Genomic DNA, 15871 nt, shown 5'->3' with positions numbered 1-15871 from the left:
CCCTATGTCACATGGCAATCCGCTTTTTAACTTGAGGGGTTTATTTATTTTTTACCAGATCTGGCATGGAGGCCTTCTGGTCAAAGGGCAGAGAGAGTCAGAAAAGCAACCTGGGCATGCATACTGCTAAAAGAGGTATCAGCTGTCTTGCTCTGGAAAACCCAAAGGTTTGCAAAAGCATGGAAGAACTTTAAGGGGGAACCTAGCGGCAGGGACTAAAAATAGCCCAACGTGAACCCCAGTAGGATCAGTGCTCAGAGAATGGAGACAGACAGCTGGTTGGAAAACTGGGAGAAGGAATGAATTGGAGTATCCTACAAAAGGGCCGGGCTGGCTGGCTGGCAAGTTGTAGATCCCACTTGTATAACTTCTAACTCGCGCTGCATAGATTTGGAGCCCAATTTTGCTTCAGCTCCCCATCCCGCCCCAAGCCAATGTCTACTTTGCTCGACAATGTTTCAAAAGGTATGGCTGGTTTTTAATCCATTTGTATCCAGCGCCGGATCACTTCTGTGTGCTTTCCACAAAGATCAACATACTACAATGGATTCCTTCCCCACCCCCAACCCCCATGCCAAGAAATTAAGAGAAAAACCAACACAGAATCATAAAATTGTAGGCTTGGAAGATGGCCAAACCCAAAAACTACATTCTTGGAGCTCGCTTTCTGACAGGAACCACAGCGCTCGAGTCTGTGGGACGGCAGGGAGCAAAAATAAGAAATATATACACTGAGGTTTGAACTTTTGACTGCTTTTTGTAGATATGCAATTCCAGGAGAGAGGGGAAATGTGTGAGATGTGTGTGTGTGAAATAGAGAGAGGGGGGGGGGAGAATCAGCTTTAGATTCTGAATTGTCCTTATTTCATCCACGCCAGAGAATCCACCATACATAAAACACACACACTGCTCTAAAATTGCCAAGGACAACCTGGCTCCATCATATTTTGACAGCCCCAGAACTACCACATTTCCTAGTTGTCATTGTTTCACATGAATGAGAAAGAGGATTTGGGGGGGGGCACCCCAGGCTTCCATAGTCAGCCCTGGGAAAGACATCTCTCTCCCCCCCCCCCACAAAATCCCCAAGATAAAAGCCATAATCCATGGCATGCCAGGAATGTGGTTGCCCAAGTAGGTGAGGGATGCCCACCTGAAACGGCTGGGAGTCATCCTGTGGTCGCCCGAGTGCGCCCAAAGGATCACAGAGCCAGGGAGAGGGAGAGATTTTACACCTGAAGGCTGTAAATCGCCGGAGGGGGTTTCAGACAAAAAGACCACTCCCTCTTCCCCCATTTCCTTGTCCTATTGTTCTCAATGGCAGAGTCCGAGAGGGGCCCCGGATCACCTTTTCCAGGAGGAGGTTACCGTGACCGGGATCCCGTGAAACCAGGAAAACCAGCCTGGCAGAACCTGGGAATATAATACACCTATTCTTTTCGAAATCGGGTGTCCTCTGCGCGCGCGCCGCCAAACCGAAGCTCGAAGGAGTATCGGGATCAACTCGCCGTTTTGAGCAGCAGCAACGCTCCATTATTTTATTTTATTGATGAAAGGGAAAGCGAAGTGCAGCCGCTTACCTTGCAACTGCTTGAACCTCCCTTCCAGCTGATTGTAATTGTATGGCACCGAGGCGGGGCACGCGGGGGACAAGGGCACGGGCATGCTAGCCGGGTTCTGCACTTCCATGGAGGAGAGGGAGCCGCTCGGAGGTTAAGATCCCAGCATGCGAATCGGAACGGATGCGCTTTTAAAAAGGAGACGGACGCAACCCACAGGTTGCTCCAAAAGACAAATCCAAGCGGATCCCAGTTTCCTCGGGCGCGTGGTGCCCTTTCGCTCCACGGTTCCTTTAAAAATGAAAATAAATCCTTCTCCGATCTCAGTCCCAGCCTTCTCCACACCCGATTCGATTCAAAGCAGTCCGGCGGAGGATGGCATCCTATAGCGCGCGCGCGCGAACTTAAACCCGCGTGGGCTGCTGGCGATCCCCCTGCGCGCGATCGAGTTGACTTCGGGTTGCAAGCTTTCTTTACTTGCAATCCGGATCCACGCAAAAAGAGACACAAAACAACCCGCCCAGGTTGCAAGTCCAGAGTCGAAGCGCGCGCGCCCGCCCGCCCGCCCGCCCTGCTTTCGTGCTCCTTCCTTCCTTCCTCCCTCCTCTCCCCGCACCTCTCAGACCTTTCTGCTACTTTGCAAGATCCCCCAGTAGCCACTGGCGGCGTATTTAGTGGCGGTGATGTCACTGATTAGCATAAAGCATTGTGGAGGACTGTACCAACGGCGGGAGGCGGCGGGGTGGGGAGCGCAGGCGGTGGATCGCGCGCGCCAAGCCAGGCGGAGCTCGCTGGGGATCGAGAGCATCCGCGCGCAGGGACGCCTCTCCAAAGGTCCCCGGAAAGGAGGCCGAGAGCTCGGGGCGCGCGCCCGTTCCCAAGCGGGAGGGGATGGGCACCTACTGGCGCACGCGGCCGAGAGGCAATGGTACCTTCCGAAAAGCAAGCTGGTAGAATTACGCTCTTTTGTTAAGAGCCTCATGTAACGGAAAAGTCTCAGATTACTATCGCCTGAAAAGGAGGGCACTTTTCCCTCCTTTATCTTCAGCGCTGCGCACTGGGAAGGAGAAAAAGGGAAAGATAGAAAGTAGCTAACTCTCCCGGGACTGGAAATACTCATTCAGCATTTAGCATCGGGGTTTTTTTTAAAAAAAAATCCTTAGAAATGCACACTTTTGGAAACTATGAATGAGCCCTCTTCCCCCAGCAATTTAGTCCCATTTGATTTAATTGGAGATGCTAAATATTTTGACGCCTGGAAAGCAGGGCATGGACCTCGCCATCCAGTTGCCATCAGGCCTTCTGCTCATTTAGCAAATTACACTTGGAACATAATAGCAGTGTTTGCATTTCTGTGTCTTTCATTTAAAATGAGGGCTTTCCTCTACTTTGCAAGGGCTTGGTTTTTAAATGAAGTCTTTGGGGGGTAAGGGCACATTAGCCCTTCCCAAGAGAGCATCCTGTAAGGGGGGCAGTTGTTGGCCGTGACAGATATGGCTGATCATAGGACCACAGAATTGTAGAGTTGGAAGGGATCTTGAGGGTGAACCTGGTCTAACCCCCTGCAAATGAAGGAATAATAATAATAATAATAATAATAATAATAATAATAATAATAATAATAATTTACTATTCATATCCCGCCCATCTGGCTGAGTTTCCCCAGCCACTCTGGGCGGCTCCCAATCAAGTGTTAAAAACAATACAGCATTAAATATTAAAAACTTCCCTAAACAGGGCTGCCTTCAGATGTCTTTAAAAGATAAGATAGCTGCTTATTTTCTTCACATCTGAAGGAGGTTCCACAGGGCAGGCGCCACTACTGAGAAGGCGCTCTGTCTGGTTCCCTGTAACCTCACTTCTCGCAATGAGGGAACCGCCAGAAGGCCCTAGGCACTGGAATGGCTGAACAATGGGGGTGGAGACGCTCCTTCTGGTATACTGGACCGAGGCTGTTTAGGGCTTTAAAGGTCAGCACCAAGACTTTGAATTGTGCTTGGAAACGTACTGGAATCTCAGCCAGATCATCCATGACAGATGGCCATCCAACCTCTGCTTTAAAACTTCCAAGGAAAGAGAGCCCACCATCTCTTGTGGGAGTCCGTTCCACTGTTGAACAGCTCTTGCTGCCAGAAAGTTCTTCCTGATGTTTAGCAGGAATCTCCTTGTAACTGGAATCCACTGGTTTGAGTCCTGGCCTCTGGAGTGGAAGAAAGCAAGCTTGTTCCACCCTCAATGTGACAGCCCTTTAGATATTTGAAGCTGGCTATCAGATAATCCTCTGTACCAAAATGGGATAGATGCCTTTGACGGCCTATCCCCCCAGATTGGAAGCAGTCACAAAACAATGGATATATTCAAATTTCTGAAAGTAAGGAACCTGTTGCTGCTGTGATGCTGTAGGATACTTGGGAGAGGGGAGGAGAAACAATCCAGAAGTGAAGTTTAGTTTACAGCTGTGGAAACTTATATGCATGGTACATCTGCTGACTAGTCAGCATCCAATGACCCACAGTTGTTCAAGGAGAGATGGAAGTTCTGCTGCTGCACTTGATGACACAGTTTTAAGAACATAAAGAAATATGAAGAGCCTGCCAGATCAGACCAATGGCCTTTCTAATCCACCCCAGTGACCAACCAGATGCCTATGGGAAGGTCCTGAATGGGGTAACTGTGTACCTGAAGGACCAGGTGCGCAGCCTGGGAGTCATTTTGGACTCACAGCTGTCCATGGAGGGACAGGTTAATTCTGTGTCCAGGGCTCCACCTGGTTCGCAGGCTAAGATCCTACCTGCCTGTGGACTGCCTGGCCAGAGTGGTGCATGTTCTAGTTATCTCCCGCTTGGACTACTGCAATGCGCTCTACGTGGGGCTACCTTTGAAGGTATCCCGGAAACTGCAATTAATCCAGAATGCGGCAGCTAGACTGGTGACTGGGAGTGGCTGCCAGGACCACATAACACCGGTCCTGAGAGATCTGCATTGGCTCCCAGTACGTTTCCGAGCACAATTCAAAGTGTTGGTGCTGACCTTTAAAGTCCTAAACGACCTCGGTCCTGTATACCTGAAGGAGCGTCTCCACCCCCATCGTTCAGCCCGGACACTGAGATCCAGCACCAAATGTCTTCTGGCGGTTCCCTCATTGCGTGAAGTGAGGTTACAGGGAACCAGACAGAGGGCCTTCTCGGTAGTGGTGCCCGCCCTGTGGAAACTCCTTCAGATGTGAAGGAAATAAGCAGCTATCTTATCTTTAAAAGACATCTGAAGGCAGCCCTGTTCAGGGAAGTTTTTAATATTTAATGCTGTACTGTTTTTAACACTTGATTGGAAGCCGCCCAGAGTGGCTGGGGAAACTCAGCCAGATGGGCGGAGTATAAATAAAAAATTATTATTATTATTATTATTATTATTATTATTATTATTATTATTATTATTATATTAAAGAAGGATCTGGGAGCAACAATACTGTCCACACTTGAAATTCCCACCAACTGGTCTTCAGAGGCCTGCTTCCTCCAACAGAGCCACTGTTGCTAGTAGCTGGTCCAGGGATGAAATGGCATGGATGAATCAGCCCTCAGGTGCTGTTTGGAAACGTCTCTGGTGTGATGTTTGCACACCAGCTTACCATGCTGACTGGTTGTCACTGTCTGGCTCACCTTCAGGTCACCACAAACATACTGCCTGGAACGTATGGTGGTGAAATGGAGAGAATTCTATGAGAAGTGGGCACAAGAGGTAAGATTTTCCATGTGCAGGTGGCTCACTCAGCGGCAGCTGCCCATGAGAAATAGCTATCACAAATTAACCAGAAGACACCAAGCTTTCCTCTCTTCCTTGGATATGCACAGCGGGGCCATAGCTCAGTGGTGGAACATCTGCTTTAGGGTCAGAAGGTCCACAGCTCAATTCCTGGCATCTCCAGAAGGTCCCCTGCCTGAAGCCCTGGAGATGAGCAAGATGAACCAAAGGTCTGATATGGTGTAAGGGAGGTTCCTATGTTCTCATACAACTTTGCAATGTAGGTTTATCTGAATTTTATGAATCGGGATGCTGAGAGATCAGTCACTTTAAGGGTGCTTGAAAGGATAATGGAGCCACAGGCTCTGCCCCCTGATACGTCTGATGGTCACATGCCCCACCAGCACCAAGCCTGGCAGAGATACCTACATGCGCTCCGTAAGTGAGAAGGAGCCTTCTGTATATATACCAGTGTTCATGTGCACAGCTCCTCCATACAAGGTGGGATACTGATTGGTCCAGGATCCATGCCTTGTACAGGGAAGCTCTATGCACACGTTGCTCTGCAGTTAAGGCCCCTTCTTAGGCCTTGTGAAAGAGTGGCTGGTGTGGGTTGTGACAATTACCTACAATGCACCCTCAGTGTGCTTGGGAACACCCTTTGTGTGATGAAGGACGGGACAGTTGAGCTCTCTGCTTTTAACTGGATAGACCAGGGATCGGGACTCAGTGACCTCCTGTGTAAATAGCAAGATTTGTGGCCTGCCTCGTAGAAAACACCCCTCACTGGAATAAGGACCCCTGACCATTGGGTCCAGTCGTGACCAACTCTAGGGTTGCGGCGCTCATCTCGCTTTATTGGCCGAGGGAGCCAGCGTACAGCTTCCGGGTCATGTGGCCAGCATGACTAAGCCGCTTCTAGTGAACCAGAGCAGCGCACGGAAACGCCGTTTACCTTCCCGCCGGAGCGGTACCTATTTATCTACTTGCACTTTGATGTGCTTTCGAACTGCTAGGTTGGCAGGAGCAGGGACCGAGCAACGGGAGCTCACCCCATCGCGGGGATTCGAACCGCCGACCTTCTGATCGGCAAGTCCTAGGCTCTGTGGTTTAACCCACAGCGCCACCCGCGTCCCTCTGGAATAAGAGTTATGAGTAAATGTCTCTTCTCCTTCTTCTCAATTCAACCAGTCCCTTTGAAATAAGGGCACTGGGTATTTCATCCTACATAGATCACTTGCTGTTGAACCCAACCCATGTGTTTGCATTTGCCTCCTTGCCATGCTACAGGCTCCTGGTTGCACCAACATTATTCACTGAGTACCCAAATTCCTTTCATTTGAGTCAGAGCTCCCGCCTCCCCCTCCTTCCTCCCCTTTTAACACTGCAAAATGTTGCCTTTGTTTGGTTTCTGTAGTTTTGCCATTTTTTTTAGTCATGCAGTAAATGCGAAACTAATTTTTTGTAGGAGAGACAGAATGGCACACAACACGGGGCATTCAGAATCGTGCGTGCCCACTCTCTTCCAAAAGAGGAAGGCGGCCTACTCCAAGCACCCTGTTCTATGTGGGATGTGTGAGTTTATTCCCAAAACGAGATTCCTCATCAGAAAAGGGGTCTTGTTGACTTTGTCAGGGCTTCTTCTTCTTCTTCTTCAAGGCTTTTAGAGATGAGGTATAAATCAATTTGGAGCACTCGTTACTCTATTCTTGGTTTAGAAACACATGCAAAATTTCACAAAGGCTGTGGACAGATAAAATCAGATGCTAAATATATGGTTACAGTAGCCTTTTACTTAAACTTTGGGGTCCAGTGATCTAGTAAAGTCACAGTCCTATACACGACTCAGTCCTAATCTTGTTTACTCAGAAGTAAGTCCCTCTGAGCACAACAGTCCTTACTGTTTGGTTAACGGCATTTAGGGCTGCAGTTCCAGTACACTCCTATGGCTTGTTTACTCAGAAGTAAGTGCCGCTCAGTTAATTCCTGTGATGTTGATGAAAAGTGATGGCAATGAAACCAAAATATGTGGTGTACGCCAAACATTCTCCGAGCGTTTAGCTGTCTAATGCAAAATTCAACGAATGCAATCCATTCCCCCCGATGGTGGGTTTCTGCTCCCCTGAAATATAATATGGGCAGAACCTTTGGGGATTGCTAACATTGCAAGACTGGAGTAGCGGAGTAAAACCTGGCCTTGTGCCTTAGAAAACAATGTGGCTGCATGCAGGGATTGCCAATAATAATAGTGGTAATCACCTCATGCTTCATTTTCACTATGGCATCTATTTTGTGTGTTCCTGTGTGCTTCCAGTGCTGACAGAGAGTTCCATCTTCTAAAAAAGCATCAGCTTACGTGCCTCTGCTGAAGGCAAGATAGTGCTTTTAGTGGAACAATGTTCTGACCGTGGAATAGCAAATCCCTGTGTTTCCTCTAAAGCCCTTTCCCTGATAATCTTTGCCCTGCCAGCTGTCTCTGAAATAGACAGAATGCCGCACAGCATCTCTTCGGTGCTTTCTTTTTTTAAAAAAAACAAAACCCCAAACCATCCAATTCTCCCATTTAAAAAACAAACAAAACAAAAGAATGTGCATTCTATATCCAGCCTGGGAGGAACAGGATCATAAAACCAGGTTACCACAATAGTTGATCATCTGGATTTCCCTCCAGTTAAGGACAAAAGACGAGATCGGCTGGATCCATCATTAGCCCAGCTTCTCAAGCATCGTCTTAAGAACATGAGAAGAGATTTGCTGGATCAGGCCAATGGCTGGCCCATCTAGGCCAGCACCCTGTTCTCACAGTGGCCAACCAGATACCCCAGTGAAGAAGAAGAAGAGTTTGGATTTGATATCCCGCTTTATCACTACCCGAAGGAGTCTCAAAGCAGCTAACATTCTTCTTTCCCTTCCTCCCCCACAACAAACACTCTGTGAGGTGAGTGGGGCTGAGAGACTTCAGAGAAGTGTGACTAGCCCAAGGTCACCCAGTAGCTGCATTTGGAGGAGCAGGGAATCGAACCCGGTTCACCAGATTACGAGTCTACCACTCTAGCCACACTGGCCAGAGAGCTGTCGTGTTCACATCCCGCTTGGGAAGCATGCAAGCGGGATGTGAACACGACAGCTCTCTGGCCAGTGTAGCTAGTAGTCATGGATGGCCCTCTCCTCTGCGAATTTCTCCAATCCTCTTTTGAAGCCACCCAAGTTGTTGGCCATCGCTCCTTCCTGTGGGTGCGAGTTCCATAGTTTAATTATGTACTGCGTGAAGAAGTACTTTGAAGTACACTTGGACTACTGCAATGCGCTCTACGTGGGGCTACCTTTGAAGGCGATCCGGAAACTACAACTAATCCAGAATGCGGCAGCTAGACTGTTGACTGGGAGTGGCTGCCAAGACCACATAACAGCGGTCCTGAAAGACCTACATTGGTTCCCAGTACGTTTCCGAGCACAATTCAAAGTGTTGGTGCTGACCTTTAAAGCTCTAAATGGCCTCGGCCCAGTATACCCGAAGGAGCGTCTCCACCCCCATCGTTCTGCCCGGACACTGAGGTCCTGCGCTGAGGGCCTTCTGGCAGTTCCCTCACTCCGATAAGTGAGGTTACAGGGAACCAGGCAGAGGGCCTTCTTGGTAGTGGCGCCCACCCTGTGGAACGCTCTCCCATCAGATGTGAAGGAAATAAACAACTGAAGGCAGCCCTGTTTAGGGAAGTTTTTTATGTTTGATGTTTTATCATGTTTTCAATATACTGTTGGGGGGTATAAATAAATGATTTGTTTGTTTGTTTGTTTTATTATTTATTGTGTGAGCCCTGAATCTTCCAATGCTCTGCTGTTTCTCGATCTACAGTGGTACCTCGGGTTACAGATGCTTCAGGTTACAGACGCTTCACTAACCCAGAAATAGTACCTTGGGTTAAGAACTTTGCTTCAGGATGAGAACAGAAATCGTGCAGCAGCAGGAGGAGGTCCCATTAGCTAAAGTGGTACCTCAGGTTAAGAACAGTTTCAGGAATTAAGTTCTTAACCCGAAGTACCACTGTACTTTCTCTGCAAAGGGAAGAGTAAAAGGGCAGTGCATGTGGCCACACTGTGGGAAGAAATACTTTGTGTCTGTGTTCTGAACCTATTGCTTATCAGTTTCATTTTAGCGTTAAGGCAGAGGGTAAGCAATATACAGTATATCTCTCTCCAAACTATTTATGACTTTATAGGCCCCCATTTCCCCTCTATCTGGATGTCTGTTTGATTGCACCTGGAGCACAGTGCCTGAGCCAAGTTTCAGGAAAATCTAGCCGTTGATATATGTTATAGTAATATTAGCCTGATTTGTAACCCTAGACAAAGATTGGCTCTTTTGATACTCCCTCTACATCAGGATCTCCAATTGTGGCAACTGTTACGTTCCATTCCTGCTGTACTGAATCAACATCCGCAACTAAGCCGGCAGTACATAACACCTGTAGGCACATCCATTCAACTGCCGGTGCCCCACCCTTGGCAAACAGGTGTTGCTATGCAAGTCTCCATGCTCTGTGACACCAAAGCACAGGTGAACAGGCACAGAGAAGAACTGTGTTTATAACCAAACAAAGCACCGCAGCCGCTTGCTTTTTAATGGCTTCTGGCAGAGGCAGCCAGTTCCCGGGGCTTTCCAGTGTATTAAGAAGGCAAGGAAAGCAGAGAGAGATAGCCAAGGTTCATGAAATTATGCAGGCTGCAGGGTTGGGACCCTGTGCCTCGCCACACCTTGCTGGACTACAACTCCCATCATTCCTCCACTGACCACTCGCCTTGCTAGCTGGGGCTCATGGGAGTCGGAGTCCGACAAAAGCTGAAGGACACCATGTTGGTTTATGGCCTTGGGGTGTGGGGAACTCAGGCCTAGACAGCCAGGTGAGGCCCTCAAGGCCCCTATGTCTGGCCCTCAAAATTCTCCCCAGGCCCTATTTTGCACCCTCATTTTGCATTTGTGCCTGGCTGGAATGTGTCCTTGAGCTCTGATAATGGTCACTTGCCTGGAGGACAGAGAAGGGCGTGTGAGTGTCTGTGTGGAAGGTAAGACTGCGTCAGTTTTTTTACCTGTGCCAAGGTAAAACTGAACTGGTTGCTCTGCCTCTGGCCCCACCCACCACAGACTTGTGGCCCTCAGAAGTCTGTCCAGAAGTGAATGTGGCCCTCAGGCTGCGGGAAGAAAATCCCTGTCCCTGCTCTAAACTTAAAAATGAGCTGGCCGGTGGTTGAAAAGAGGAAGGGGACTATAGCTCAATGGCAGAGCCCATGATGCTTTGCTATTATTATTATTATTATTATTATTATTATTATTATTAGGTAGGCGCCTTTGTTGTCCTGCTCTGAACACCGTTAAAACATTTGTTTCATTAGGCAAGTCTACCCAGACATGTAATTTTTATCGTGCACAATAGTTTTAAAAATATTGCTTCCATCTATATTTTGATGTTGTTGCGTTTACGGTGTTTAAAGTCTGTTTTTATAGTTATCCTTCACCGATGTTTTATACCATTTAATAATGCAAGCCACTTAAAGAAGATTATTGGGGGTTTTCTTAATTAAGTAGGATATAAGTATGAATGAATGAATGAATGCAGACAACCAATCCCAGGCTCAATCCCAATGCTCTCTAGTAAAGGTAAAGGGACCACTGATCATGAGGTCCAGTCGTGACCGACTCTGGGGTTGCGGCACTCATCTCGCTTTACTGGCCGAGGGAACCGGTGTACAGCTTCCAGGTCATGTGGCCAGCATGACTAAGCCGCTTCTGGCGAACCAGAGCAGTGCACAGAAACGCCGTTTACCTTCCCGCCGGAGTGGTACCTATTTATCTACTTGCACTTTGACGTGCTTTCAAACTGCTAGGTTGGCAGGAGCAGGGACCGAGCAACGGGAGCTCACCCCGTCGCGGGGATTCGAACCGCCGACCTTTTGATCAGCAAGTCCTAGGCTCTGGACCCAAACAACAGGGCTGGAAAACACATCAGCCTGGGACCATGTGGGAGGCCTGTTGCCGCCCTGGGAGTGGGCTGCTGCATGGCAAAAACTCAGAACATGCCACAAGTGAGGGAAAATCCAGCAATTAGTGCTTACTTCACAGCTTGGACCTTTGCCAGCTTGCATCTTGGAGGTGGGGGCCGAGGGGGTAGCTGTTGAAGCGAGTTCTTGCACAGTTCATTCAGTCCAAAATTGCTCCAAGGCTCAGATTTGCTTATTTTTCTGTTATTAAGCAATGCCTCAGACTGGTCACGAGGCGCTCACATGCTCTGAGACGCTTGCTTCTGGACTTTCAAGCTTCACATCTGTCATCTGTTTTAGCTGATCAAGCATGTCAAGTAATGCCTCACAGAGGAGGAGCGTTGACACCCCTGTGCTGGCCGAGCTTCTTCTCAAAGGTTGTTTTCTGCTGCTCCAGAGAAGCGGACACGGAGCAATGGTTCCAAACTACAAGAAAGAAGATTCCACCTAAACATTAGGAAGAACTTCCTGACAGTAAGAGCTGTTCGACAGCGGAATTTGCTGGCAAGGAGTGTGGTGGAGTCTCCTTCTTTGGAGGTCTTTAAGCAGAGGCTTGACAACCATATGTCAGGAGTGCTCTGATGGTGTTTCCTGCTTGGCAGGGGGTTGGACCCGATGGCCCTTGTGGTCTCTTCCAACTCTATGATTCTATGATTCAAAGCGCGGGGCAGTTTTTCTTTACCGCGTAGAAGACCCAGGGGCTGCCCCATTTTATCCTCAAAATGATAGGCTAAGTCGGGTGTACGGAAAGATGACCACTGAGCAACCTGTCTGGACAGGGCTGTCAGCCTGGTCCAAGTGCCGCAGCCCGGCCAAAGAGTCTTGCAGCATGTTAGAGGCTAAGAAATTACTCACACATCGCAACTGAGGCAAGTTACATCTACTCCACAAAAGCTTATGCCTTGATAAATGTGTTATTGTTTATGGTGTCACAGGACTTTTTGAAATTAACCAGTCTCTCATACTATAGAGCCAAACTGCGGGAGCCAGTGGAAGACAGGAGTGCCTGGCGTGCTCTGGTCCATGGAGTCACGAAGAGTCAGACACGACTAAACGACTAAACAACATACTATAGGGCCTTCCAGATGCCCTTTTTTCATTGTGCATGTACTGAAAGGTAGGAGGGACAGCAAGGGAGGTAATAATTTGAACCAGGGTGCCAATTTCAAGGTAACCATTGGGTGTGAGGAGTGGGTGTGTTGAACCCAGATAAGGCAACTTGATCCAGAGTCTGAAGTATCTGAAGAAGTGTGCATGCGCACGAAAGCTTATACCCAGAACAAACTTAGTTGGTCTCTAAGGTGCTACTGGACATTTTTTAAATTTTTTAATTTATTTTGATCCTGAGTAGAAGCACTTGATTGTCCATTCTGGGGTGACTGAATCAAAGATTTTGGCTTACCAAAACTGTTAGCCTTCATTGACCTAGCACCCTACAGCTGTTTTGAACTACAACATCCATGAGGCTGGCGAGAGTTGTGGTCCAAAACAGCTGGCAAAGACTGAAGTTTTGTCTAGATTGACTGCACACACTCAAAATCACACCCAAGTAATTAATCTGGAATAGCTACCACTCCCTGGGGCCATTTAGCTCTTAAACATTTACAGATAGAATAGAGGGGAACTCAGCACTCAACTGTTCCTTAAAAACAAAGGTCCCATTCTTAAATTACAAAAGCACAGTTGCAATCTTCGTTGCTGCTTCACCACTCCAGAAAAGTTGGGATATGGAATCACACAGGTCGGACCAGATCATGGAGGAAGAACAAGACAAGGGATGCATACATACAATGCTTTTAAAGCACATTCAAAGCACATTTCTCAATCTCAGATTTCTGGGCATTGTACAGGGTTGTAGTGCATTGGTAAGCTACAGATTCGAAGCAATGATTCTTCAACATCAACTTCGTTGGACTGGTCATGTGCGGATGCGTGATTATCGTCTTCCAAAGCAACTACTCTATTCCGAACTTAAAAATGGAAAGTGTAATGCTGGTGGTCAACGAAAGAGGTTTAAAGACTCTCTCAAGGCAAATCTAAAAAAAATGTAGTATAAACACTGACAACTGGGAAACACTGACCTGTGAGCGCTCCAATTGAAGAACAGCCTTTACCAAAGGTATCATGGACTTTGAAAATTCTCAAACTCAGGACAACAGGGAGAAACATGCTAAGAGGAAGGCATGTTTGGCAAACCCTCACCGTGATCAACTCCCGCCCAGAAACCTATGTTTCCACTAAGGAAGGATGTGTGGATCCAGAATTGGCCTCCACAGTTACTTATGGACCCACTGTTAAGACCGTGCTTATGGAAGACAATCTTACTCGGCTGTGCGTGATCGCCAAAGAAGAAGAAGACAGTGTCTAGAATTCTTGAAGGGAAATAATGTGCTTTGAATGTGCACACAGCCTCTCTCCTTGGCCATAATCCAGCATCTAGCAAGTGAGGAGCTCTTCCAATGTGATCTTGCCCCCCCCCAAGCTTGGTTTCCACATTCAAGCAGTAACAGAGCAACCCTTGATGGAACCACAGAAAGCAGCAACCACACCACTCCCATAATATAAGGCTCCAGTTGTGTGCCAGCGTTGTCAAGGAGTGCTTAGGGATAATTAAGCAATTTGAAGAGATCTTATGGGCCCTGAGGTATTTGACTCACAAGTCTGGAATGGATAATTTCTCTAGTCTTCAGGGTGACACTAAAAAAGTATATCGTTAAGTCTGAGGGCTGCAGGAACCCGGTCAATCTCCTTGGCATGGGATTAACATCATCTGCAAAACAATTTGATGGATTTAGAGAAACCCAAAGTACAATTTGTGGGGGTGTTCACTGTTGTTGGCCCAAAGCTATTGTCGTTTAATTATACAATGTTTGTTCTTAAATGTAAAAAATGTGGCTCAGCCCTTTAGAAAAATTCTCATTAAATGGACTTGGAGATAGATTTTGGGAGTAAAATAAAAACAAATCCGGACTTCTAAAATATTTCCAGGTGTTGGACATGACCGAAAGCTTTGCCTTCATACTTTGAAAGGCAGTTCTATAATAGCAACGTGGCCTAGCAACTTATTTTTTTATAGATAAAAAACGAAAAACTGCCATTCTCAGGATTCCCAGCCACATTCTCCAACTTTCACACAGAAATTCCTTGTGGCTGGATATTTACAAAACAGTGAGCCTGAAGGTTGTGGAGAAATAGTTGAAAACATGCATCTAGCTTCTGTGGAAGGCTCAGTCAGAGACATCGATAGGTCCTTAAAATGTTTTGGGCAAAGGCCTACACCATAAATTGTTATTTAAATTTGCACATGTGCTAATTTGTAGGTATAGCTGGAAATAGAGGCCAACTTTTGGAGGGAAAACCAACCTATGTGAAAAGTAAAATTTAAAAGAAATACACAAGAAGCAAGCAAAGGATGCGTGAGGAAGCTGTCTTATACGCTCAAAGATGGTGGAATCTTCTTCCTTGGAGGTTTCTAAGCAGAAGTTGGATGGCCACCAGTCATGGATGATTTAGCTGAGATTCCTGCATTGCAGGGGGTTGGACTAGATGACCCTCGGGGTCCCTTCCACCTTACCTTTCCCGCCCCGACCTGGCCACAGTGATCCATGCGACGGTCACCTCCTGGCTTGACTACTGTAATTCGCTCTATGCGGGGCTGCCCTTGAAGCTGTCCCAGAAACTCCAGCGGGTACAGAATGCTGCAGCAAGGCTCCTCACGGGGTCTCTGCCATGGGAGCATATTGACCCTGTGCTTTTCAAGCTGCACTGGCTCCCGGTGGAGTACAGGGTCAGATTTAAGGTGCTGCTTTTGACCTTTAAAGCCCTTCACGGCCTAGGACCCTCGTACCTACGGGACCACCTCTCCCGGTATGCCCCACGGAGAGCCTCATAAATAGCAACACCCTTGTGGTCCCGGGCCCTAAGGAAGTTAGATTGGCTTCAACCAGAGCCAGGGCCTTTTCAGCACTGGGTCTGGCCTGGTGGAACTCTCTGCCTCATGAGACCAGGGCCCTGCAGGATCTGATTTCTTTCTGCAGGGCCTGTAAGACAGAGTTGTTCCGCCTGGCCTTTGGCTTGGAGCCAATTTGATTCCCTCCCCCTCTTTCTTTTTCCTTTTTCCTTAATGTTTCAATATTTTAACGTTGTATTTTAATCTTGTTTTTAAGTAGTATTCATTCAACTTGTTTTTATTATTGCTTGTTAGCTGCCCTGAGCCCGGCCTTGGCTGGGGAGGGCGGGGTATAAATAAAAATTATTATTATTATTATTATTATTATTATTATTATTATTATTACTACTACTACTACTACTACTACTACTACTACTACAATTATTTGATTTTATTATTCTAACTCAGACCATTGGTCCTACTAGCTCAGTATTGTCTACAGTGATAGACGGTCTCTCTCCAAGATTTCAGAGGGGGGTTCTCTCCTACCTGAAGATGCTAGGACCAGATGCTCTACCACTGAGCCCTTCCCCAAAGGAGATTTGGGGCATGCTCGCAAAAGACTTAGGGGGTTGGGCCCCCTGGGCCA

General features: G+C 47.5%; 1 protein-coding gene across 4 annotated transcripts in view; it reads right to left on the bottom strand.

The window, feature by feature from the left end:
- The window catches only part of SPTBN1 (spectrin beta, non-erythrocytic 1), a 235250-nt gene that overhangs the window by 141054 nt on the left and 78325 nt on the right, over nucleotides 1-15871 (bottom strand). For 2 of the 4 annotated variants that reach the window (XM_083604699.1, XM_083604700.1), the window contains exon 1: nucleotides 1581-2491. The exons of the other annotated variants lie outside the window; for them this stretch is intronic. In XM_083604699.1, the coding sequence (XP_083460825.1) occupies nucleotides 1581-1689 (109 nt within the window). In that variant the 5' untranslated portion in view covers nucleotides 1690-2491. Of the gene's footprint in view, nucleotides 1-1580; nucleotides 2492-15871 lie in introns of those variants that run through there. 4 annotated transcript variants of the gene reach the window in all.

This window comes from Podarcis filfolensis (assembly GCF_964270895.1).
Source record: "Podarcis filfolensis genome assembly, chromosome: 3".
Taxonomy (NCBI): Eukaryota; Metazoa; Chordata; class Lepidosauria; order Squamata; family Lacertidae; genus Podarcis; species Podarcis filfolensis.
This window is presented reverse-complemented; position numbering and strand designations above follow the sequence as displayed.